The following is a 27,341-nucleotide window of genomic DNA, read 5'->3' on the forward strand; positions in this document are numbered from 1 at the left end:
AAAGATTCTCAGAAATTCCCAGTCATCTGGGTTTTTTCTAACAAGTATAGAAAATATTCTCAACCATAAATAGAAGTGAATAGCTTCACAAAAAATATTTGAATAGTACCTGAAAATCCCTAAAGATTCTCAGAAATTCCCAGTCATCTGGGTATTATTCTAACAAGTATAGAAAATATTCTCAACCATATATAGAAGTGAATAGCTTCACGAAAAATATTTAAATAGTCCCTGAAAATCCCTAAAGATTCTCAGAAATTCCCAGTCATCTGGGTATTATTCTAACAAGTATAGAAATTATTCTCAATCATACATAGAAGTGAATAGCTTCACGAAAAATATTTAAATAATCCCTGAAAATCCCTAAAGATTCTCAGAAATTCCCAGCCATCTGGATATTATTCTAACAAGTATAGAAAATATTCTCTACCATACATAGAAGTGAATAGCTTTATGAAAAATATTTAAATAATCCCTGAAAATCCCTAAAGATTCTCAGAAATTCCCAGTCATCTGAGTATTATTCTAACAAGTATAGAAAATATTCTCAACCATAAATAGAAGTTAATAGTTTCACAAAAAATATTTGAATAGTACCTGAAAATCCCTAAAGATTCTCAGAAATTCCCAGTCATCTGGGTATTATTCTAACAAGTAGAGAAAATATTCTCAACCATAAATAGAAGTGAATAGTTTCACAAAAAATATTTGAATAGTACCTGAAAATCCCTAAAGATTCTCAGAAATTCCCAGTTATTTGGGTATTATTCTAACAAGTATAGAAAATATTCTCAATCATACATAGAAGTGAATAGCTTTATGAAAAATATTTAAATAGTCCCTGAAAATCCCTAAAGATTCTAAGAAATTCCCAGTCATCTGGGTATTATTCTAACAAGTATAGAAAATATTCTCAACCATACATAGAAGTGAATAGCTTTATGAAAAATATTTAAATGATCCCTGAAAATCCCTAAGGATTCTCAGAAATTCCCAGTCATCTGGGTTTTTTCTTACAAGTATTCTCAACCATAAATAGAAGTGAAAAGCTTCACAAAAAATATTTGAATAGTACAAGAAAATCCCTAAAGATTCTCAGAAATTCCCAGTCATCTGGGTTTTTTTCTAACAAGTATAGAAAATATTCTCAACCATACATAGCAGTGAATAGCTTTATGAAAAATATTTAAATAATCCCTGAAAATCCCTAAAGATTCTAAGAAATTCCCAGTCATCTGGGTATTATTCTAACAAGTATAGGAAATATTCTCAACCATAAATAGAAGTGAATAGTTTCACAAAAAATATTTGAATAGTACCTGAAAATCCCTAAAGATTCTCAGAAATTCCCAGTCATCTGGGTTTTATTGTTACAAGTATAAAAAATATTCTCAACCATAAATAGAAGTGAATAGCTTCACAAAAAATATTTGAATAGTACCAGAAAATCCCTAAAGATTCTCAGAAAATCCTAGTCATCTGGGTTTTATTGTAACAAGTATAAAAAATATTCTCAACCATAAATAGAAGTGAATAGTTTCACAAAAAATATTTGAATAGTACCTGAAAATCCCTAAAGATTCTCAGAAATTCCCAGTCATCTGGGTTTTATTCTAACAAGTATAGAAAATATTCTCAACCATAAATAGAAGTGAATAGCTTCACAAAAAATATTTGAATAGTACCAGAAAATCCCTAAAGATTCTCAGAAATTCCCAGTCATCTGGGTTTTTTTCTAACAAGTATAGAAAATATTCTCAACCATACATAGCAGTGAATAGCTTTATGAAAAATATTTAAATAATCCCTGAAAATCCCTAAAGATTCTAAGAAATTCCCAGTCATCTGGGTATTATTCTAACAAGTATAGGAAATATTCTCAACCATAAATAGAAGTGAATAGTTTCACAAAAAATATTTGAATAGTACCTGAAAATCCCTAAAGATTCTCAGAAATTCCCAGTCATCTGGGTTTTATTGTTACAAGTATAAAAAATATTCTCAACCATAAATAGAAGTGAATAGCTTCACAAAAAATATTTGAATAGTACCAGAAAATCCCTAAAGATTCTCAGAAAATCCTAGTCATCTGGGTTTTATTGTAACAAGTATAAAAAATATTCTCAACCATAAATAGAAGTGAATAGTTTCACAAAAAATATTTGAATAGTACCAGAAAATCCCTAAAGATTCTCAGAAAATCCTAGTCATCTGGGTTTTATTGTAACAAGTATAAAAAATATTCTCAACCATAAATAGAAGTGAATAGCTTCACAAAAAATATTTGAATAGTACCAGAAAATCCCTAAAGATTCTCAGAAATTCCTAGTCATCTGGGTTTTATTGTAACAAGTATAGAAAATATTCTCAACCATACATAGAAGTGAATAGCTTTATGAAAAATATTTAAATAATCCCTGAAAATCCCTAAAGATTCTCAGAAATTCCTAGTCATCTGGGTTTTATTGTAACAAGTATAAAAAATATTCTCAACCATAAATAGAAGTGAATAGTTTCACAAAAAATATTTGAATAGTACCTGAAAATCCCTAAAGATTCTCAGAAATTCCCAGTCATCTGGGTTTTATTCTAACAAGTATAGAAAATATTCTCAACCATAAATAGAAGTGAATAGCTTCACAAAAAATATTTGAATAGTACCAGAAAATCCCTAAAGATTCTCAGAAATTCCTAGTCATCTGGGTTTTATTGTAACAAGTATAGAAAATATTCTCAACCATACATAGAAGTGAATAGCTTTATGAAAAATATTTAAATAATCCCTGAAAATCCCTAAAGATTCTCAGAAATTCCCAGTCATCTGGGTTTTTTTCTTACAAGTATAGAAAATATTCTCAACCATACATAGAAGTGAATAGCTTTATGAAAAATATTTAAATAATCCCTGAAAATCCCTAAAGATTCTCAGAAATTCCTAGTCATCTGGGTTTTATTGTAACAAGTATAAAAAATATTCTCAACCATAAATAGAAGTGAATAGTTTCACAAAAAATATTTGAATAGTACCTGAAAATCCCTAAAGATTCTCAGAAATTCCCAGTCATCTGGGTTTTATTCTAACAAGTATAGAAAATATTCTCAACCATAAATAGAAGTGAATAGCTTCACAAGAAATATTTGAATAGTACCAGAAAATCCCTAAAGATTCTCAGAAATTCCTAGTCATCTGGGTTTTATTGTAACAAGTATAAAAAATATTCTCAACCATAAATAGAAGTGAATAGTTTCACAAAAAATATTTGAATAGTACCTGAAAATCCCTAAAGATTCTCAGAAATTCCCAGTCATCTGGGTTTTTTTCTTACAAGTATAGAAAATATTCTCAACCATAAATAGAAGTGAATAGCTTCACAAAAAATATTTGAATAGTACCAGAAAATCCCTAAAGATTCTCAGAAATTCCCAGTCATCTGGGTTTTTTTTCTAACAAGTATAGAAAATATTCTCAACCATACATAGAAGTGAATAGCTTTATGAAAAATATTTAAATGATCCCTGAAAATCCCTAAAGAATCTCAGAAATTCCCAGTCATCTGGGTTTTTTTCTTACAAGTATAGAAAATATTCTCAACCATACATAGAAGTGAATAGCTTTATGAAAAATATTTAAATAATCCTTGAAAATCCCTTAAAGATTCTCAGAAATTCCCAGTCATCTGGGTTTTATTCTAACAAGTATAGAAAATATTCTCAACCATAAATAGAAGTGAATAGCTTCACAAAAAATATTTGAATAGTACCAGAAAATCCCTAAAGATTCTCAGAAATTCCTAGTCATCTGGGTTTTATTGTAACAAGTATAAAAAATATTCTCAACCATAAATAGAAGTGAATAGTTTCACAAAAAATATTTGAATAGTACCTGAAAATCCCTAAAGATTCTCAGAAATTCCCAGCCATCTGGGTGTTATTCTAACAAGTATAGAAAATATTCTCAACCATAAATAGAAGTGAATAGCTTCACAAAAAATATTTGAATAGTACCAGAAAATCCCTAAAGATTCTCAGAAATTCCTAGTCATCTGGGTTTTATTGTAACAAGTATAAAAAATATTCTCAACCATAAATAGAAGTGAATAGTTTCACAAAAAATATTTGAATAGTACCTGAAAATCCCTAAAGATTCTCAGAAATTCCCAGTCATCTGGGTTTTTTTTCTTACAAGTATAGAAAATATTCTCAACCATAAATAGAAGTGAATAGCTTCACAAAAAATATTTGAATAGTACCAGAAAATCCCTAAAGATTCTCAGAAATTCCCAGTCATCTGGGTTTTTTTCTAACAAGTATAGAAAATATTCTCAACCATACATAGAAGTGAATAGCTTTATGAAAAATATTTAAATGATCCCTGAAAATCCCTAAAGATTCTCAGAAATTCCCAGTCATCTGGGTTTTTTTCTTACAAGTATAGAAAATATTCTCAACCATACATAGAAGTGAATAGCTTTATGAAAAATATTTAAATAATCCTTGAAAATCCCTTAAAGATTCTCAGAAATTCCCAGTCATCTGGGTTTTATTCTAACAAGTATAGAAAATATTCTCAACCATAAATATAAGTGAATAGCTTCACAAAAAATATTTGAATAGTACCAGAAAATCCCTAAAGATTCTCAGAAATTCCTAGTCATCTGGGTTTTATTGTAACAAGTATAAAAAATATTCTCAACCATAAATAGAAGTGAATAGTTTCACAAAAAATATTTGAATAGTACCTGAAAATCCCTAAAGATTCTCAGAAATTCCCAGTCATCTGGGTTTTATTCTAACAAGTATAGAAAATATTCTCAACCATAAATAGAAGTGAATAGCTTCACAAAAAATATTTGTATAGTACCAGAAAATCCCTAAAGATTCTCAGAAATTCCTAGTCATCTGGGTTTTATTGTAACAAGTATAGAAAATATTCTCAACCATACATAGAAGTGAATAGCTTTATGAAAAATATTTAAATGATCCCTGAAAATCCCTAAAGATTCTAAGAAATTCCCAGTCATCTGGGTTTTTTTCTTACAAGTATAGAAAATATTCTCAACCATACATAGAAGTGAAAAGCTTTATGAAAAATATTTAAATAATCCTTGAAAATCCCTTAAAGATTCTCAGAAACCCCAGTCATCTGGGTTTTATTCTAACAAGTATAGAAAATATTCTTAACCATAAATAGAAGTGAATAGCTTCACAAAAAATATTTGAATAGTACCAGAAAATCCCTAAAGATTTTCAGAAATTCCCAGTCATCTGGGTTTTATTGTAACAAGTATAGAAAATATTCTCAACCATACATAGAAGTGAATAGCTTTATGACAAATATTTAAATAATCCCTGAAAATCCCTAAAGATTCTCAGAAATTCCCAGTCATCTGGGTTTTATTCTAACAAGTATAGAAAATATTCTCAACCATACATAGAAGTGAATAGCTTTATGAAAAATATTTAAATAATCCCTGAAAATCCCTAAAGATTCTCAGAAATTCCCAGTCATCTGGGCATTATTCTAACAAGTATAGAAAATATTCTCAACCATACATAGAAGTGAATAGCTTTATGAAAAATATTTAAATAATCCCTGAAAATCCCTAAAGATTCTCAGAAATTCCCAGTCATCTGGGTTTTTTCTAACAAGTATAGAAAATATTCTCAATCATACATAGAAGTGAATAGCTTCATGAAAAATATTTAAATAATCCCTGAAAATCCCTAAAGATTCTCAGAAATTCCCAGTCATCTGGGTTTTATTCTAACAAGTATAGAAAATATTTTCAATCATACATAGAAGTGAATAGCTTCACGAAAAATATTTAAATAATCCCTGAAAATCCCTAAAGATTCTCAGAAATTCCCAGTCATCTGGGTTTTTTCTAACAAGTATAGAAAATATTCTCAACCATACATAGAAGTGAATCGCTTTATGAAAAATATTTAAATAATCCCTGAAAATCCCTAAAGATTCTCAGAAATTCCCAGTCATCTGGGTTTTTTCTAACAAGTATAGAAAATATTCTCAACCATACATAGAAGTGAATCGCTTTATGAAAAATATTTAAATAATCCCTGAAAAACCCTAAAGATTCTCAGAAATTCCCAGTCATCTGGGTATTATTCTAACAAGTATAGAAAATATTCTCAATCATACATAGAAGTGAATAGCTTCATGAAAAATATTTAAATAATCCCTGAAAATCCCTAAAGATTCTCAGAAATTCCCAGTCATCTGGGCATTATTCTAACAAGTATAGAAAATATTCTCAACCATACATAGAAGTGAATAGCTTTATGAAAAATATTTAAATAATCCCTGAAAATCCCTAAAGATTCTCAGAAATTCCCAGTCATCTGGGTTTTTTCTAACAAGTATAGAAAATATTCTCAACCATACATAGAAGTGAATCGCTTTATGAAAAATATTTAAATAATCCCTGAAAATCCCTAAAGATTCTCAGAAATTCCCAGTCATCTGGGTATTATTCTAACAAGTATAGAAAATATTCTCAACCATACATAGAAGTGAATAGCTTTATGAAAAATATTTAAATAATCCCTGAAAATCCCTAAAGATTCTCAGAAATTCCCAGTCATCTGGGTATTATTCTAACAAGTATAGAAAATATTCTCAACCATACATAGAAGTGAATAGCTTTATGAAAAATATTTAAATAATCCCTGTGTCGGCGCAGGAGTCGGCAAGCTGGCAACCCGGCCTATCCACAATTCTGAAGGGGGTGCGACAGCTGTCAAAGCGTCGCTTCATCGCGAGTGACAGACGTCACCAGGGAGATGACGTCTTGTTAACGCTACATCCGGTCATACTTTCTTTTAGTTTGTCACATCGAAGCAGACAGAAGTGAAAAATTAGGCTCTGTTACAGCAGGCAGTAAAGTGAATTAAATTAAAGATTAAGTGCTAGAAGGAGTTCGTTTAATAGTGTTCTGTCCGGGAAAAGCGTGATAACTACACCAGAGAAATTGAATTCGTTGAAATAGTGCGTCGAACGTTGGTGAAATTTGTGTGCCCGAATAAGGTTAGTCAGGTTTGTCCGCGAGATAGTTAGATGCTAATTGCTTGATTTATCCACGTAGCGTTTAGTCCTGGTCGTGTCTGCAGTCAGTCCGATAAAGTCCTTGATCCGCCGTAGTTACCTGAAAAGAAAGAAAGAGTAAGAAATCATTAATTAGTGTTAATATCAAATAATATCAAAGAATTTTGATCCAGGTTTATAACCCGGGTAGAGGTTAGAACCAAGCCGAGAGGGCGTGGGAGAATAAAAGCCTACCGAATTGTAAGTTAATAATTATATGAACAAATCATTATACTCACCATTGAATTTACATTCTAGTTTGAAGCAATACAAAACCGCTATCAAAACCGACCGCTTCTTAATTCTTTCCGCCCAAACTCCGCTGACAATCTTCAAAAATTCGTGGCGACATGGATAAGGACGGCCACGTGGATGGCTCTAGAGGAGACCATGTGCAAGAATCCAACTGTGCGGATTGCCAACGACCGGATAGCGCGGAGGACATGGTCCAATGTGACCAATGCGACGTGTGGAAACACTACACGTGTGCCGGGGTCAACGACAGCGTCGCTAGCCGATCGTTTGTGTGCGGCAACTGTACCGCCCGGCAGAGCGCGGTCGACCGAAGCACAGCTGACCAGAGTGCTATCGACTTGATATCGGTGCGCAGTGGATCTAGCCGCACTAGTACGACGTCAGCTTTCTCCATCTGCCTGAGCCAGCTGGTGGAGCGGCAGAAACTTGAGCGTGTACGTGTGGAATTGGAGCTGCAGCGACGTCACCTCGACGAGCAACAGCAGCTGATCGACAAGGTGGTGGACGGGGAGGAAACAGCAAGTCATCGCAGCGGTGGTCTACCGAGCGGTGCGAAGGGTGCCGCAAACAACGAACTAGCGCCCCCTTCATCGAAGGCACTTCCAACACCACCCCCTCCTGGTGCTCCTCTTGCGTCGGCTGCTGGCCGATCAAAACAGTCGACCGTCGAAACGACTGATGCCACCGAACCACTTATGGTAACGATTCCCTTCTCCGCGCTAGATTCGAGCACTGTGGAATCGTTGAAATTGAGAAAAAATCCCCTAGATGCCTTCAGGAACCGGGTTGAGCAGTGCGAGATTCGCGCCAATCCAACACCTGAACAGGAGGATTCATCGGTGGTGGTATCGATTCCCCTTTCGGCCCTAGATCCGAGGACGGTGGAATCTCTTAAAGCAAGGAAGGATCCGCAAACTGCCCTGCGGGAACTCAGGAACCGGGTTGAGCAATGCGAGCATCGCGCCAATCCAACACCTGAAGAGTTGGCAGATCTGCGAGCGCAAGTAGAGATATGCCGGACACTTTTGGAAGGTTTCCAGACAAGTGCGGAACCGAGCAAAGCTGCTCGACGACCGGAGACAAGCAATCTAAGACAAGCTAAGCTTCAGTACCTAACTCCAGCAGCAAATTCGACGCGCGTGGACAAGCAGACCGGCGCAATCCCGAAAGCGAGTCGGACGTTGCCGGTGGTCGTGGAGAACGAGTTGAATTTCTCACTAGCTGGAGCAGTGGGAGGAATCGACACTTCGAACGACATCTGGCCCCTTAAGATGCCGGCAAGCCAAACCAGCTGCGCCCCGGTAAGTCAATCCATCGCAGCACTCGAAACGCGTCCGATTGATGCGGGACCCTCAGGTAAGCGTCAAGCCTTGAATAATTCTGTAAATACAAACGAATACTCCTCCAACAATTGCCCCACGACCAATAATCCAACTACCCGAGAGCAGCCGCGTTTTGACGCGCGCCCGGGAGAATCGCATTCGCTTCTCACAAACTCCCACGAGCAGCCGCGAGAATCTTTCGCGCGCTCGGGAGATGCGACCTTGTTCAGTAGCCAATTTGAACAAAATTCAACCCATCTACAAACGCGTAATCTACACTCGCGTGCGGTTGATTCGTCTCTGCCCCCTCGTCATTTGTCAAACAGTCAAGCCATTCCTCATCCAGATCCAGTGCGTCCCACACAGCAGCAGCTAGCAGCAAGGCAGTCCCTGGCTAAGGAACTTCCGCGCTTCACCGGCGACCCAACTGAATGGCCGATCTTCATCTCCAACTACCGCTACACCACAGACGCCTGTGGTTACACGGACGGCGAAAACATGCTTCGTCTCCAGCGGAGTCTATCCGGGCCGGCATTGGAAACGGTGCGCTGTCGGTTGGTGCTTCCAGCAGCAGTGCCACAGGTGATCGAGACGCTTCGCTTGCGGTTTGGACGTCCGGAGTTGCTGATCAACGCGCTACTACGGAAGGTCCGCGAGATACCAGCTCCAAAGTCCGACAGGCTGGAAGGACTCATCGACTTCGGTATGGCGGTGCAAGCGTTGTGTGACCACATCGAAGCTGCGAACGAACGCGCTCACCTTTCGAACCCGTCACTTCTCCAAGAGCTCGTCGCCAAGTTGCCTGCGGATCAACGGATGATGTGGGCGGGATACAAGCGAGGCTTCCAGGACGTCAATCTAAGGACCTTCGGAGATTACATGGCGGCGGTTGTACGAGACGCAACCAGCGTGACAACGTTCGAGCCGGAGCAGAAGCGCATCAATGCTCGTGATCGTCCGAAGCATAAGGGGTTCGTTAACTCCCATGCGACGGAGACAGCCGGAACACGAGATTCGTCGCATGATTCCAAGGAGACGCCGAAGCAGTTCAACTGTGCGCATTGCAACAAAAGCGGACACCGATTGCGAGATTGCAATGCGTTCACGCAGTTAAAGGTGGACGATCGCTGGCGACGGATTCGGGAACTGAAGCTATGCCAAAGTTGTCTCTTCAGCCATGGACGAAGAGCGTGCCGTATTCGGAAGGTTTGCGAGATTGACGGCTGCCAGTATAGCCACCATAAGCTACTTCACTCCTCGGCAGGACCTCCAAAGCCATCGGCTCCACAGATTCAGGTGGCGGAACACCATACACATCGTCAACCTACCTCTTCGACGTTGTTTCGGATCATCCCAGTGACCCTGCACGGAGTCAGCGGCTCGATCGACACCTTTGCCTTTCTTGACGAAGGGTCTGATATGACGTTGGTGGAAAACGACCTGGTTACGTCATTGGGTATCCAAGGTACCCCGCTCCCGCTATGCCTCCGATGGACTGGGAACACTTCGCGAACCGAAAAGGGATCGCAACAGGTCACAATCGAGATCGCAGGAATGGGACAGAAGAAGCGACATAAGCTGCTGAACGCGAGGACTGTGAACAACCTGGGACTGCCTTCGCAAACTTTCCGAATGGACGAAGCGGAAAGGATACACCAGCACCTGAAGGGCATTCCGGTCAGCAGCTACGAGAACGTGGTACCCAGGATCCTGATCGGTATCGATAACCTGCGCCTAGCGGTTCCGTTGAAGGTACGGGAAGGAGAGGGGACAGCACCGGTGGCGGTGAAGACTAGACTGGGCTGGTGCGTCTACGGTCCCCAAGGATGCAACAATCGCGAGTCCTACAGCTTCCATATTTGTGAATGTTCCTGTGACGATACACTGCACGAAGCAGTGAAAGAGTTCTTCGCTGTTGAAGCAGCTGGAGCAGGTCCGGTGGATATTCCACTGACACTGGAGGAAGAACGAGCGCTAACTACCCTAGAACAAACGACCCGGCGAGTTGGGAATCGATTCGAAACGGGCCTGATTTGGAAGCAAGACAATGTGGAATTCCCGGACAGCTACTCTATGGCCGTGCGACGACTAGAATGCCTAGAACGCCGAATGGACCGCAACCCGGAGCTGAAGGAAAATCTTCATCGGCAGGTCTCCGAGTATGAAGCGAAAGGCTATGCTCACAAAACCACAAAAGCGGAAATGAAAGCAGCCGATCCGCGGAGAGTGTGGTACCTTCCGGTTGGAGCAGTAATCAACCCCAAGAAACCGGGAAAGATTCGTGTCATTTGGGACGCCGCTGCTAAGGTAGACGGCGTATCGTTGAACAGTCAACTCCTCAAAGGTCCCGATCAGCTTTCCTCCCTTCCGGCGGTTCTTTTTCGCTTTCGCCAATACGGAGTGGCAGTCAGCTCGGATATCCAGGAGATGTTTCATCAAATCCGTATCCGAGAGGAAGACAAACATTCTCAGCGCTTCTTGTGGCGTGCCAAGCCGTCCGATGAACCTACTGTCTACCTGATGGACGTCGCCACGTTCGGGAGCACTTGTTCTCCAGCTTCGGCACAATTCGTTAAAAATTTAAACGCAGAACAACACCGCGAGCAGTATCCCGAGGCGGCGAGTGCGATCATCGATGACCACTACGTCGACGACTATTTGACGAGTTTCGGTTCCGAGGAAGAAGCAGCAAAGGTGGCACGCGATGTACGACACGTACACGGAAACGGTGGCTTCAAGCTGCACAACTGGCGATCGAACAGCAGTAGAGTACTGGAACAGCTGGACGAAGTGCAGTCCGAAGCAGACAAGGTGCTGAACTTAGTCGACGGTGGGAAGTCCGAGAGGGTGCTTGGAATGCTGTGGAGTCCATCAGCCGACGAGTTGAGTTTCTCCACCCAGCTTAGCGAAGAGGTGCAAACACTGATCCAGACCGGAACGCGACCGACAAAAAGGCAAGTGCTGCGTTGCGTCATGACACTGTTTGACCCTTTGGGGTTGCTGTCACCGTTCATCATCCACGGCAGAGTCCTGATCCAGGACCTTTGGCGAGAAGGCATGGAGTGGGACGAACAAATAAGCGATGACGTTAACAAGAAGTGGAAAAGATGGATACAGATGATCGGGTACATCGCGGAAATACGGATCCCTCGATGTTACTTCCACCAAGCCACCAGGGAGACCTACCAGAACTCGGAGTACCATGTGTTCGTCGACGCCAGCGGAGAGGCGTATTCATGCGCAATTTATCTGCGCACAATCGACGATAGAGGAGAACCGCGCTGTTGCCTAGTCGCCGCCAAGTCGAAGGTTGCTCCGATAAAACCATGGTCGATTCCGAAGCTCGAGCTCCAAGGATGCGTTCTCGGTGTACGTTGGTCGAAATTCGTCAAGGAGAATCATAGTCTGCCCATTTCAAAGATGGTTTTCTGGTGCGACGCCACAGTACCACTGGGATGGATCAAAGCTGACCCCAGGAATTATCGACAGTTTGTATCCTTTAGAGTAGGCGAGATTCTGGAGCATACAACGGCAAACCAGTGGCGCTGGGTTCCGTCAAAGGATAATCCAGCTGATGAAGCTACCAAATGGGGTAGCGGACCGTACTTTGACCCAGAGAGCAAGTGGTTCCATGGACCAACCTTCCTTCGTCTGCCGGAAACCGAGTGGCCTCGCCCTAAACAGCGAGCGACCGCCCCTACCGAGGAAATGCGTGCATCGATCCTTCACCACTGTTCGTTCGTACCAGTCATCGACTTTGAGCGGTTTTCTTCCTGGGACCGGCTACAACGAGCGACAGCATACGCACTTCGATTCCTGCATAATTCGGCTAAAAGGCAGCCGAAATTCACGGGACAGCTCTTGCAAGCAGAACTCCGGGCAGCGGAAGAAGTTATCCTCAAACTGGTGCAACTCGAATGCTACCCAGACGAGATCGCAGCACTGTCAAACAAAGTACCGAACGAAATCGATCAGGAGGCCATAGGGAAGGAGAGCTCAATCTACCGACTAATGCCGATGTTGGATAACGTCGGTGTACTGCGTGAGCGTGGACGAATCAGCGCTGCCAAAGATGTCTGCTACAACGTGCAGCATCCGGTCATCCTCCCACGAAACCACCGAGTCACAGAGCTTCTCGTGCACCATTTCCATCAGCGATACCGCCACGGGAATGCAGAGACAGTAGTTAACGAGCTCCGCCAGCTGTATACCATCCCAAGACTTCGACTGGTTGTCAAGCAAGTGACTCGCGACTGCGCTTTATGTAAGGTCCGTCGAGCCCGACCTGCAATCCCACCAATGGCACCTCTTCCACTTGCACGCGTAGCCCACCATGAACGAGCATTCACTTACACAGGGGTGGACTACTTCGGGCCGCTGCTGGTAAAGCAGGGCCGATCCAACGTATAGCGGTGGATCGCGCTATTCACCTGTTTAACAGTACGTGCCGTCCACCTTGAGGTCGCCTATTCGCTGTCAACAGAATCCTGCATCTCCTGCGTTCGTCGGTTCGTGGGTCGCCGAGGTTCACCCGCCGAATTCTTCAGCGACAACGGAACGAACTTCCAAGGCGCCGACCGGGTACTGCGACACCAGATTAGCCAGGGACTGTCTAACACGTTCACGAACGCCAACACGAAGTGGAACTTCATCCCGCCAGGAGCGCCGCACATGGGCGGTGCATGGGAACGCTTGGTACGGTCCGTGAAGGCCGCAATGGGTGAGGCGTACTCCGAGGGAAAATTAGACGACGAGGGGCTGCAGACACTGGTCGTGGAGGCTGAAAGTATGGTAAATTCAAGGCCTCTGACGTATTTGCCACTCGACAGTGAAGAAGCAGAGGCGCTCACACCCAACCATTTTTTGGTGCTGAGCTCAAATGGTGTAAAATCTTGCTTCGATGGGGATTCGGCTACAATCCGTAGCCAGTCCGTCGAACTGGTCCGTCGAGAAATCCTGGGGAGATCCTGGGAACTGATCCAACGTCAGCTGGACGCTTTCTGGAAACGCTGGTTGGTGGAATACCTGCCGGTAATTCGTCGGCAGTCGAAGTGGTTCGATGAAACCCGAACCCTAGATGTTGGAGACCTGGTAATGGTAGCGGAGCCGGCAAAGCGGAGCGGATGGGAGCGAGGACGAATCATCCGCACTATCTCGAATCCAGACGGCCGACATCGACAGGCTGTCGTGAAGATTGGGCAGAAAAGTGTGGTGAGACCAGTGTCACGGTTGGCGCTGCTTGACCTCCGAGACAAGAGTGAGACTCCGGAGGACTCCGGACTTCACCGGGGGGAGACTGTCGGCGCAGGAGTCGGCAAGCTGGCAACCCGGCCTATCCACAATTCTGAAGGGGGTGCGACAGCTGTCAAAGCGTCGCTTCATCGCGAGTGACAGACGTCACCAGGGAGATGACGTCTTGTTAACGCTACATCCGGTCATACTTTCTTTTAGTTTGTCACATCGAAGCAGACAGAAGTGAAAAATTAGGCTCTGTTACAGCAGGCAGTAAAGTGAATTAAATTAAAGATTAAGTGCTAGAAGGAGTTCGTTTAATAGTGTTCTGTCCGGGAAAAGCGTGATAACTACACCAGAGAAATTGAATTCGTTGAAATAGTGCGTCGAACGTTGGTGAAATTTGTTCACACCACGGGTGTGCCCGAATAAGGTTAGTCAGGTTTGTCCGCGAGATAGTTAGATGCTAATTGCTTGATTTATCCACGTAGCGTTTAGTCCTGGTCGTGTCTGCAGTCAGTCCGATAAAGTCCTTGATCCGCCGTAGTTACCTGAAAAGAAAGAAAGAGTAAGAAATCATTAATTAGTGTTAATATCAAATAATATCAAAGAATTTTGATCCAGGTTTATAACCCGGGTAGAGGTTAGAACCAAGCCGAGAGGGCGTGGGAGAATAAAAGCCTACCGAATTGTAAGTTAATAATTATATGAACAAATCATTATACTCACCATTGAATTTACATTCTAGTTTGAAGCAATACAAAACCGCTATCAAAACCGACCGCTTCTTAATTCTTTCCGCCCAAACTCCGCTGACACCCTGAAAATCCCTAAAGATTCTCAGAAATTCCCAGTCATCTGGGTATTATTCTAACAAGTATAGAAAATATTCTCAACCATACATAGAAGTGAATAGCTTTATGAAAAATATTTAAATAATCCCTGAAAATCCCTAAAGATTCTCAGAAATTCCTAGTCATCTGGGTTTTATTCTAACAAGTATAGAAAATATTCTCAACCATACATAGAAGTGAATAGCTTTATGAAAAATATTTAAATAATCCCTGAAAATCCCTAAAGATTCTCAGAAATTCCTAGTCATCTGGGTTTTATTCTAACAAGTATAGAAAATATTCTCAACCATACATAGAAGTGAAGAGCTTTATGAAAAATATTTAAATAATCCCTGAAAATCCCTAAAGATTCTCAGAAATTCCCAGTCATCTGGGTATTATTCTAACAAGTATAGAAAATATTCTCAACCATACATAGAAGTGAATAGCTTTATGAAAAATATTTAAATAATCCCTGAAAATCCCTAAAGATTCTCAGAAATTCCCAGTCATCTGGGTATTATTCTAACAAGTATAGAAAATATTCTCAACCATACATAGAAGTGAATAGCTTTATGAAAAATATTTAAATAATCCCTGAAAATCCCTAAAGATTCTCAGAAATTCCTAGTCATCTGGGTTTTATTCTAACAAGTATAGAAAATATTCTCAACCATACATAGAAGTGAATAGCTTTATGAAAAATATTTAAATAATCCCTGAAAATCCCTAAAGATTCTCAGAAATTCCCAGTCATCTGGGTTTTTTCTAACAAGTATAGAAAATATTCTCAACCATACATAGAAGTGAATCGCTTTATGAAAAATATTTAAATAATCCCTGAAAATCCCTAAAGATTCTCAGAAATTCCCAGTCATCTGGGCATTATTCTAACAAGTATAGAAAATATTCTCAACCATACATAGAAGTGAATAGCTTTATGAAAAATATTTAAATAATCCCTGAAAATCCCTAAAGATTCTCAGAAATTCCCAGTCATCTGGGTTTTTTCTAACAAGTATAGAAAATATTCTCAACCATACATAGAAGTGAATCGCTTTATGAAAAATATTTAAATAATCCCTGAAAATCCCTAAAGATTCTCAGAAATTCCCAGTCATCTGGGTTTTTTCTAACAAGTATAGAAAATATTCTCAACCATACATAGAAGTGAATCGCTTTATGAAAAATATTTAAATAATCCCTGAAAATCCCTAAAGATTCTCAGAAATTCCCAGTCATCTGGGTATTATTCTAACAAGTATAGAAAATATTCTCAACCATACATAGAAGTGAATAGCTTTATGAAAAATATTTAAATAATCCCTGAAAATCCCTAAAGATTCTCAGAAATTCCCAGTCATCTGGGTATTATTCTAACAAGTATAGAAAATATTCTCAACCATACATAGAAGTGAATAGCTTTATGAAAAATATTTAAATAATCCCTGAAAATCCCTAAAGATTCTCAGAAATTCCCAGTCATCTGGGTTTTATTCTAACAAGTATAGAAAATATTTTCAATCATACATAGAAGTGAATAGCTTCACGAAAAATATTTAAATAATCCCTGAAAATCCCTAAAGATTCTCAGAAATTCCCAGTCATCTGGGTTTTTTCTAACAAGTATAGAAAATATTCTCAACCATACATAGAAGTGAATCGCTTTATGAAAAATATTTAAATAATCCCTGAAAATCCCTAAAGATTCTCAGAAATTCCCAGTCATCTGGGTTTTTCTAACAAGTATAGAAAATATTCTCAACCATACATAGAAGTGAATAGCTTTATGAAAAATATTTAAATAATCCCTGAAAATCCCTAAAGATTCTCAGAAATTCCCAGTCATCTGGGTTTATTCTAACAAGTATAGAAAATATTCTCAACCATACATAGAAGTGAATCGCTTTATGAAAAATATTTAAATAATCCCTGAAAATCCCTAAAGATTCTCAGAAATTCCTAGTCATCTGGGTTTTATTGTAACAAGTATAAAAAATATTCTCAACCATAAATAGAAGTGAATAGTTTCACAAAAAATATTTGAATAGTACCTGAAAATCCCTAAAGATTCTCAGAAATTCCCAGTCATCTGGGTTTTATTCTAACAAGTATAGAAAATATTCTCAACCATAAATAGAAGTGAATAGCTTCACAAAAAATATTTGAATAGTACCAGAAAATCCCTAAAGATTCTCAGAAATTCCTAGTCATCTGGGTTTTATTGTAACAAGTATAAAAAATATTCTCAACCATAAATAGAAGTGAATAGTTTCACAAAAAATATTTGAATAGTACCTGAAAATCCCTAAAGATTCTCAGAAATTCCCAGTCATCTGGGTTTTTTTCTTACAAGTATAGAAAATATTCTCAACCATAAATAGAAGTGAATAGCTTCACAAAAAATATTTGAATAGTACCAGAAAATCCCTAAAGATTCTCAGAAATTCCCAGTCATCTGGGTTTTTTTCTAACAAGTATAGAAAATATTCTCAACCATACATAGAAGTGAATAGCTTTATGAAAAATATTTAAATGATCCCTGAAAATCCCTAAAGAATCTCAGAAATTCCCAGTCATCTGGGTTTTTTTCTTACAAGTATAGAAAATATTCTCAACCATACATAGAAGTGAATAGCTTTATGAAAAATATTTAAATAATCCTTGAAAATCCCTTAAAGATTCTCAGAAATTCCCAGTCATCTGGGTTTTATTCTAACAAGTATAGAAAATATTCTCAACCATAAATAGAAGTGAATAGCTTCACAAAAAATATTTGAATAGTACCAGAAAATCCCTAAAGATTCTCAGAAATTCCTAGTCATCTGGGTTTTATTGTAACAAGTATAAAAAATATTCTCAACCATAAATAGAAGTGAATAGTTTCACAAAAAATATTTGAATAGTACCTGAAAATCCCTAAAGATTCTCAGAAATTCCCAGCCATCTGGGTTTTATTCTAACAAGTATAGAAAATATTCTCAACCATAAATAGAAGTGAATAGCTTCACAAAAAATATTTGAATAGTACCAGAAAATCCCTAAAGATTCTCAGAAATTCCTAGTCATCTGGGTTTTATTGTAACAAGTATAAAAAATATTCTCAACCATAAATAGAAGTGAATAGTTTCACAAAAAATATTTGAATAGTACCTGAAAATCCCTAAAGATTCTCAGAAATTCCCAGTCATCTGGGTTTTTTTCTTACAAGTATAGAAAATATTCTCAACCATAAATAGAAGTGAATAGCTTCACAAAAAATATTTGAATAGTACCAGAAAATCCCTAAAGATTCTCAGAAATTCCCAGTCATCTGGGTTTTTTTCTAACAAGTATAGAAAATATTCTCAACCATACATAGAAGTGAATAGCTTTATGAAAAATATTTAAATGATCCCTGAAAATCCCTAAAGATTCTCAGAAATTCCCAGTCATCTGGGTTTTTTTCTTACAAGTATAGAAAATATTCTCAACCATACATAGAAGTGAATAGCTTTATGAAAAATATTTAAATAATCCTTGAAAATCCCTTAAAGATTCTCAGAAATTCCCAGTCATCTGGGTTTTATTCTAACAAGTATAGAAAATATTCTCAACCATAAATATAAGTGAATAGCTTCACAAAAAATATTTGAATAGTACCAGAAAATCCCTAAAGATTCTCAGAAATTCCTAGTCATCTGGGTTTTATTGTAACAAGTATAAAAAATATTCTCAACCATAAATAGAAGTGAATAGTTTCACAAAAAATATTTGAATAGTACCTGAAAATCCCTAAAGATTCTCAGAAATTCCCAGTCATCTGGGTTTTATTCTAACAAGTATAGAAAATATTCTCAACCATAAATAGAAGTGAATAGCTTCACAAAAAATATTTGTATAGTACCAGAAAATCCCTAAAGATTCTCAGAAATTCCTAGTCATCTGGGTTTTATTGTAACAAGTATAGAACATATTCTCAACCATACATAGAAGTGAATAGCTTTATGAAAAATATTTAAATAATCCCTGAAAATTCCTAAAGATTCTCAGAAATTCCTAGTCATCTGGGTTTTATTGTAACAAGTATAGAAAATATTCTCAACCATAAATAGAAGTGAATAGTTTCACAAAAAATATTTGAATAGTACCTGAAAATCCCTAAAGATTCTCAGAAATTCCCAGTCATCTGGGTTTTATTCTAACAAGTATAGAAAATATTCTCAACCATAAATAGAAGTGAATAGCTTCACAAAAAATATTTGAATAGTACCAGAAAATCCCTAAAGATTCTCAGAAATTCCTAGTCATCTGGGTTTTATTGTAACAAGTATAAAAAATATTCTCAACCATAAATAGAAGTGAATAGTTTCACAAAAAATATTTGAATAGTACCTGAAAATCCCTAAAGATTCTCAGAAATTCCCAGTCATCTGGGTTTTTTTCTTACAAGTATAGAAAATATTCTCAACCATACATAGAAGTGAATAGCTTTATGAAAAATATTTAAATGATCCCTGAAAATCCCTAAAGATTCTAAGAAATTCCCAGTCATCTGGGTTTTTTTCTTACAAGTATAGAAAATATTCTCAACCATACATAGAAGTGAAAAGCTTTATGAAAAATATTTAAATAATCCTTGAAAATCCCTTAAAGATTCTCAGAAATTCCCAGTCATCTGGGTTTTATTCTAACAAGTACAGAAAATATTCTTAACCATAAATAGAAGTGAATAGCTTCACAAAAAATATTTGAATAGTACCAGAAAATCCCTAAAGATTTTCAGAAATTCCCAGTCATCTGGGTTTTATTGTAACAAGTCTAGAAAATATTCTCAACCATACATAGAAGTGAATCGCTTTATGAAAAATATTTAAATAATCCCTGAAAATCCCTAAAGATTCTCAGAAATTCCCAGTCATCTGGGTATTATTCTAACAACCCAGACAACCAGCAATCTTATAATATGTTGCATAAGATGATAAAGTGGAGGCCATATACGTACATGTCTCCATTTAGGCGCATGTAAAATGTACGCATATCGCCTCCACTTTAACATCCTATTCAACATCTTATAAGATCACTGGTTGACTGGGAAGTATAGAAAATATTCTCAACCATACATAGAAGTGAATAGCTTTATGACAAATATTTAAATAATCCCTGAAAATCCCTAAAGATTCTCAGAAATTCCCAGTCATCTGGGTTTTATTCTAACAAGTATAGAAAATATTCTCAACCATACATAGAAGTGAATCGCTTTATGAAAAATATTTAAATAATCCCTGAAAATCCCTAAAGATTCTCAGAAATTCCCAGTCATCTGGGCATTATTCTAACAAGTATAGAAAATATTCTCAACCATACATAGAAGTGAATAGCTTTATGAAAAATATTTAAATAATCCCTGAAAATCCCTAAAGATTCTCAGAAATTCCCAGTCATCTGGGTTTTTTCTAACAAGTATAGAAAATATTCTCAATCATACATAGAAGTGAATAGCTTCATGAAAAATATTTAAATAATCCCTGAAAATCCCTAAAGATTCTCAGAAATTCCCAGTCATCTGGGTTTTATTCTAACAAGTATAGAAAATATTTTCAATCATACATAGAAGTGAATAGCTTCACGAAAAATATTTAAATAATCCCTGAAAATCCCTAAAGATTCTCAGAAATTCCCAGTCATCTGGGTACATAGAAGTGAATCGCTTTATGAAAAATATTTAAATAATCCCTGAAAATCCCTAAAGATTCTCAGAAATTCCCAGTCATCTGGGTTTTTTCTAACAAGTATAGAAAATATTCTCAACCATACATAGAAGTGAATCGCTTTATGAAAAATATTTAAATAATCCCTGAAAAACCCTAAAGATTCTCAGAAATTCCCAGTCATCTGGGTATTATTCTAACAAGTATAGAAAATATTCTCAATCATACATAGAAGTGAATAGCTTCATGAAAAATATTTAAATAATCCCTGAAAATCCCTAAAGATTCTCAGAAATTCCCAGTCATCTGGGCATTATTCTAACAAGTATAGAAAATATTCTCAACCATACATAGAAGTGAATAGCTTTATGAAAAATATTTAAATAATCCCTGAAAATCCCTAAAGATTCTCAGAAATTCCCAGTCATCTGGGTTTTTTCTAACAAGTATAGAAAATATTCTCAACCATACATAGAAGTGAATCGCTTTATGAAAAATATTTAAATAATCCCTGAAAATCCCTAAAGATTCTCAGAAATTCCCAGTCATCTGGGTATTATTCTAACAAGTATAGAAAATATTCTCAACCATACATAGAAGTGAATAGCTTTATGAAAAATATTTAAATAATCCCTGAAAATCCCTAAAGATTCTCAGAAATTCCCAGTCATCTGGGTATTATTCTAACAAGTATAGAAAATATTCTCAACCATACATAGAAGTGAATAGCTTTATGAAAAATATTTAAATAATCCCTGTGTCGGCGCAGGAGTCGGCAAGCTGGCAACCCGGCCTATCCACAATTCTGAAGGGGGTGCGACAGCTGTCAAAGCGTCGCTTCATCGCGAGTGACAGACGTCACCAGGGAGATGACGTCTTGTTAACGCTACATCCGGTCATACTTTCTTTTAGTTTGTCACATCGAAGCAGACAGAAGTGAAAAATTAGGCTCTGTTACAGCAGGCAGTAAAGTGAATTAAATTAAAGATTAAGTGCTAGAAGGAGTTCGTTTAATAGTGTTCTGTCCGGGAAAAGCGTGATAACTACACCAGAGAAATTGAATTCGTTGAAATAGTGCGTCGAACGTTGGTGAAATTTGTGTGCCCGAATAAGGTTAGTCAGGTTTGTCCGCGAGATAGTTAGATGCTAATTGCTTGATTTATCCACGTAGCGTTTAGTCCTGGTCGTGTCTGCAGTCAGTCCGATAAAGTCCTTGATCCGCCGTAGTTACCTGAAAAGAAAGAAAGAGTAAGAAATCATTAATTAGTGTTAATATCAAATAATATCAAAGAATTTTGATCCAGGTTTATAACCCGGGTAGAGGTTAGAACCAAGCCGAGAGGGCGTGGGAGAATAAAAGCCTACCGAATTGTAAGTTAATAATTATATGAACAAATCATTATACTCACCATTGAATTTACATTCTAGTTTGAAGCAATACAAAACCGCTATCAAAACCGACCGCTTCTTAATTCTTTCCGCCCAAACTCCGCTGACAATCTTCAAAAATTCGTGGCGACATGGATAAGGACGGCCACGTGGATGGCTCTAGAGGAGACCATGTGCAAGAATCCAACTGTGCGGATTGCCAACGACCGGATAGCGCGGAGGACATGGTCCAATGTGACCAATGCGACGTGTGGAAACACTACACGTGTGCCGGGGTCAACGACAGCGTCGCTAGCCGATCGTTTGTGTGCGGCAACTGTACCGCCCGGCAGAGCGCGGTCGACCGAAGCACAGCTGACCAGAGTGCTATCGACTTGATATCGGTGCGCAGTGGATCTAGCCGCACTAGTACGACGTCAGCTTTCTCCATCTGCCTGAGCCAGCTGGTGGAGCGGCAGAAACTTGAGCGTGTACGTGTGGAATTGGAGCTGCAGCGACGTCACCTCGACGAGCAACAGCAGCTGATCGACAAGGTGGTGGACGGGGAGGAAACAGCAAGTCATCGCAGCGGTGGTCTACCGAGCGGTGCGAAGGGTGCCGCAAACAACGAACTAGCGCCCCCTTCATCGAAGGCACTTCCAACACCACCCCCTCCTGGTGCTCCTCTTGCGTCGGCTGCTGGCCGATCAAAACAGTCGACCGTCGAAACGACTGATGCCACCGAACCACTTATGGTAACGATTCCCTTCTCCGCGCTAGATTCGAGCACTGTGGAATCGTTGAAATTGAGAAAAAATCCCCTAGATGCCTTCAGGAACCGGGTTGAGCAGTGCGAGATTCGCGCCAATCCAACACCTGAACAGGAGGATTCATCGGTGGTGGTATCGATTCCCCTTTCGGCCCTAGATCCGAGGACGGTGGAATCTCTTAAAGCAAGGAAGGATCCGCAAACTGCCCTGCGGGAACTCAGGAACCGGGTTGAGCAATGCGAGCATCGCGCCAATCCAACACCTGAAGAGTTGGCAGATCTGCGAGCGCAAGTAGAGATATGCCGGACACTTTTGGAAGGTTTCCAGACAAGTGCGGAACCGAGCAAAGCTGCTCGACGACCGGAGACAAGCAATCTAAGACAAGCTAAGCTTCAGTACCTAACTCCAGCAGCAAATTCGACGCGCGTGGACAAGCAGACCGGCGCAATCCCGAAAGCGAGTCGGACGTTGCCGGTGGTCGTGGAGAACGAGTTGAATTTCTCACTAGCTGGAGCAGTGGGAGGAATCGACACTTCGAAGGACATCTGGCCCCTTAAGATGCCGGCAAGCCAAACCAGCTGCGCCCCGGTAAGTCAATCCATCGCAGCACTCGAAACGCGTCCGATTGATGCGGGACCCTCAGGTAAGCGTCAAGCCTTGAATAATTCTGTAAATACAAACGAATACTCCTCCAACAATTGCCCCACGACCAATAATCCAACTACCCGAGAGCAGCCGCGTTTTGACGCGCGCCCGGGAGAATCGCATTCGCTTCTCACAAACTCCCACGAGCAGCCGCGAGAATCTTTCGCGCGCTCGGGAGATGCGACCTTGTTCAGTAGCCAATTTGAACAAAATTCAACCCATCTACAAACGCGTAATCTACACTCGCGTGCGGTTGATTCGTCTCTGCCCCCTCGTCATTTGTCAAACAGTCAAGCCATTCCTCATCCAGATCCAGTGCGTCCCACACAGCAGCAGCTAGCAGCAAGGCAGTCCCTGGCTAAGGAACTTCCGCGCTTCACCGGCGACCCAACTGAATGGCCGATCTTCATCTCCAACTACCGCTACACCACAGACGCCTGTGGTTACACGGACGGCGAAAACATGCTTCGTCTCCAGCGGAGTCTATCCGGGCCGGCATTGGAAACGGTGCGCTGTCGGTTGGTGCTTCCAGCAGCAGTGCCACAGGTGATCGAGACGCTTCGCTTGCGGTTTGGACGTCCGGAGTTGCTGATCAACGCGCTACTACGGAAGGTCCGCGAGATACCAGCTCCAAAGTCCGACAGGCTGGAAGGACTCATCGACTTCGGTATGGCGGTGCAAGCGTTGTGTGACCACATCGAAGCTGCGAACGAACGCGCTCACCTTTCGAACCCGTCACTTCTCCAAGAGCTCGTCGCCAAGTTGCCTGCGGATCAACGGATGATGTGGGCGGGATACAAGCGAGGCTTCCAGGACGTCAATCTAAGGACCTTCGGAGATTACATGGCGGCGGTTGTACGAGACGCAACCAGCGTGACAACGTTCGAGCCGGAGCAGAAGCGCATCAATGCTCGTGATCGTCCGAAGCATAAGGGGTTCGTTAACTCCCATGCGACGGAGACAGCCGGAACACGAGATTCGTCGCATGATTCCAAGGAGACGCCGAAGCAGTTCAACTGTGCGCATTGCAACAAAAGCGGACACCGATTGCGAGATTGCAATGCGTTCACGCAGTTAAAGGTGGACGATCGCTGGCGACGGATTCGGGAACTGAAGCTATGCCAAAGTTGTCTCTTCAGCCATGGACGAAGAGCGTGCCGTATTCGGAAGGTTTGCGAGATTGACGGCTGCCAGTATAGCCACCATAAGCTACTTCACTCCTCGGCAGGACCTCCAAAGCCATCGGCTCCACAGATTCAGGTGGCGGAACACCATACACATCGTCAACCTACCTCTTCGACGTTGTTTCGGATCATCCCAGTGACCCTGCACGGAGTCAGCGGCTCGATCGACACCTTTGCCTTTCTTGACGAAGGGTCTGATATGACGTTGGTGGAAAACGACCTGGTTACGTCATTGGGTATCCAAGGTACCCCGCTCCCGCTATGCCTCCGATGGACTGGGAACACTTCGCGAACCGAAAAGGGATCGCAACAGGTCACAATCGAGATCGCAGGAATGGGACAGAAGAAGCGACATAAGCTGCTGAACGCGAGGACTGTGAACAACCTGGGACTGCCTTCGCAAACTTTCCGAATGGACGAAGCGGAAAGGATACACCAGCACCTGAAGGGCATTCCGGTCAGCAGCTACGAGAACGTGGTACCCAGGATCCTGATCGGTATCGATAACCTGCGCCTAGCGGTTCCGTTGAAGGTACGGGAAGGAGAGGGGACAGCACCGGTGGCGGTGAAGACTAGACTGGGCTGGTGCGTCTACGGTCCCCAAGGATGCAACAATCGCGAGTCCTACAGCTTCCATATTTGTGAATGTTCCTGTGACGATACACTGCACGAAGCAGTGAAAGAGTTCTTCGCTGTTGAAGCAGCTGGAGCAGGTCCGGTGGATATTCCACTGACACTGGAGGAAGAACGAGCGCTAACTACCCTAGAACAAACGACCCGGCGAGTTGGGAATCGATTCGAAACGGGCCTGATTTGGAAGCAAGACAATGTGGAATTCCCGGACAGCTACTCTATGGCCGTGCGACGACTAGAATGCCTAGAACGCCGAATGGACCGCAACCCGGAGCTGAAGGAAAATCTTCATCGGCAGGTCTCCGAGTATGAAGCGAAAGGCTATGCTCACAAAACCACAAAAGCGGAAATGAAAGCAGCCGATCCGCGGAGAGTGTGGTACCTTCCGGTTGGAGCAGTAATCAACCCCAAGAAACCGGGAAAGATTCGTGTCATTTGGGACGCCGCTGCTAAGGTAGACGGCGTATCGTTGAACAGTCAACTCCTCAAAGGTCCCGATCAGCTTTCCTCCCTTCCGGCGGTTCTTTTTCGCTTTCGCCAATACGGAGTGGCAGTCAGCTCGGATATCCAGGAGATGTTTCATCAAATCCGTATCCGAGAGGAAGACAAACATTCTCAGCGCTTCTTGTGGCGTGCCAAGCCGTCCGATGAACCTACTGTCTACCTGATGGACGTCGCCACGTTCGGGAGCACTTGTTCTCCAGCTTCGGCACAATTCGTTAAAAATTTAAACGCAGAACAACACCGCGAGCAGTATCCCGAGGCGGCGAGTGCGATCATCGATGACCACTACGTCGACGACTATTTGACGAGTTTCGGTTCCGAGGAAGAAGCAGCAAAGGTGGCACGCGATGTACGACACGTACACGGAAACGGTGGCTTCAAGCTGCACAACTGGCGATCGAACAGCAGTAGAGTACTGGAACAGCTGGACGAAGTGCAGTCCGAAGCAGACAAGGTGCTGAACTTAGTCGACGGTGGGAAGTCCGAGAGGGTGCTTGGAATGCTGTGGAGTCCATCAGCCGACGAGTTGAGTTTCTCCACCCAGCTTAGCGAAGAGGTGCAAACACTGATCCAGACCGGAACGCGACCGACAAAAAGGCAAGTGCTGCGTTGCGTCATGACACTGTTTGACCCTTTGGGGTTGCTGTCACCGTTCATCATCCACGGCAGAGTCCTGATCCAGGACCTTTGGCGAGAAGGCATGGAGTGGGACGAACAAATAAGCGATGACGTTAACAAGAAGTGGAAAAGATGGATACAGATGATCGGGTACATCGCGGAAATACGGATCCCTCGATGTTACTTCCACCAAGCCACCAGGGAGACCTACCAGAACTCGGAGTACCATGTGTTCGTCGACGCCAGCGGAGAGGCGTATTCATGCGCAATTTATCTGCGCACAATCGACGATAGAGGAGAACCGCGCTGTTGCCTAGTCGCCGCCAAGTCGAAGGTTGCTCCGATAAAACCATGGTCGATTCCGAAGCTCGAGCTCCAAGGATGCGTTCTCGGTGTACGTTGGTCGAAATTCGTCAAGGAGAATCATAGTCTGCCCATTTCAAAGATGGTTTTCTGGTGCGACGCCACAGTACCACTGGGATGGATCAAAGCTGACCCCAGGAATTATCGACAGTTTGTATCCTTTAGAGTAGGCGAGATTCTGGAGCATACAACGGCAAACCAGTGGCGCTGGGTTCCGTCAAAGGATAATCCAGCTGATGAAGCTACCAAATGGGGTAGCGGACCGTACTTTGACCCAGAGAGCAAGTGGTTCCATGGACCAACCTTCCTTCGTCTGCCGGAAACCGAGTGGCCTCGCCCTAAACAGCGAGCGACCGCCCCTACCGAGGAAATGCGTGCATCGATCCTTCACCACTGTTCGTTCGTACCAGTCATCGACTTTGAGCGGTTTTCTTCCTGGGACCGGCTACAACGAGCGACAGCATACGCACTTCGATTCCTGCATAATTCGGCTAAAAGGCAGCCGAAATTCACGGGACAGCTCTTGCAAGCAGAACTCCGGGCAGCGGAAGAAGTTATCCTCAAACTGGTGCAACTCGAATGCTACCCAGACGAGATCGCAGCACTGTCAAACAAAGTACCGAACGAAATCGATCAGGAGGCCATAGGGAAGGAGAGCTCAATCTACCGACTAATGCCGATGTTGGATAACGTCGGTGTACTGCGTGAGCGTGGACGAATCAGCGCTGCCAAAGATGTCTGCTACAACGTGCAGCATCCGGTCATCCTCCCACGAAACCACCGAGTCACAGAGCTTCTCGTGCACCATTTCCATCAGCGATA

The 27,341-nt window shown here is 41.3% G+C and overlaps 2 protein-coding genes across 2 annotated transcripts in view; one reads left to right on the forward strand and one right to left on the reverse strand.

Annotated features, from left to right (window-relative positions):
- The window catches only part of LOC109418850 (matrix metalloproteinase-2-like), a 513,298-nt gene that overhangs the window by 344,069 nt on the left and 141,888 nt on the right, over positions 1-27,341 (reverse strand). The window lies entirely within an intron of this gene.
- On the forward strand, positions 8,600-14,459 carry LOC134292192 (uncharacterized). Its single transcript, XM_062861107.1, has 2 exons — positions 8,600-14,344; positions 14,403-14,459. The coding sequence occupies exon 1, from the start codon at positions 8,629-8,631 to the stop codon at positions 13,087-13,089; it is 4,461 nt and encodes a 1,486-aa protein (XP_062717091.1). The 5' UTR covers positions 8,600-8,628; the 3' UTR covers positions 13,090-14,344; positions 14,403-14,459.

The sequence above is a fragment of the Aedes albopictus genome, chromosome 3 (assembly GCF_035046485.1).
Source record: "Aedes albopictus strain Foshan chromosome 3, AalbF5, whole genome shotgun sequence".
Classification (NCBI taxonomy): Eukaryota; Metazoa; Arthropoda; class Insecta; order Diptera; family Culicidae; genus Aedes; species Aedes albopictus.

Bases quoted from the DNA above. Each gene is read 5' to 3' on its own strand.
- LOC134292192 (XM_062861107.1), top strand. From the start codon at position 8,629: ATGCCGGCAAGCCAAACCAGCTGCGCCCCGGTAAGTCAATCCATCGCA.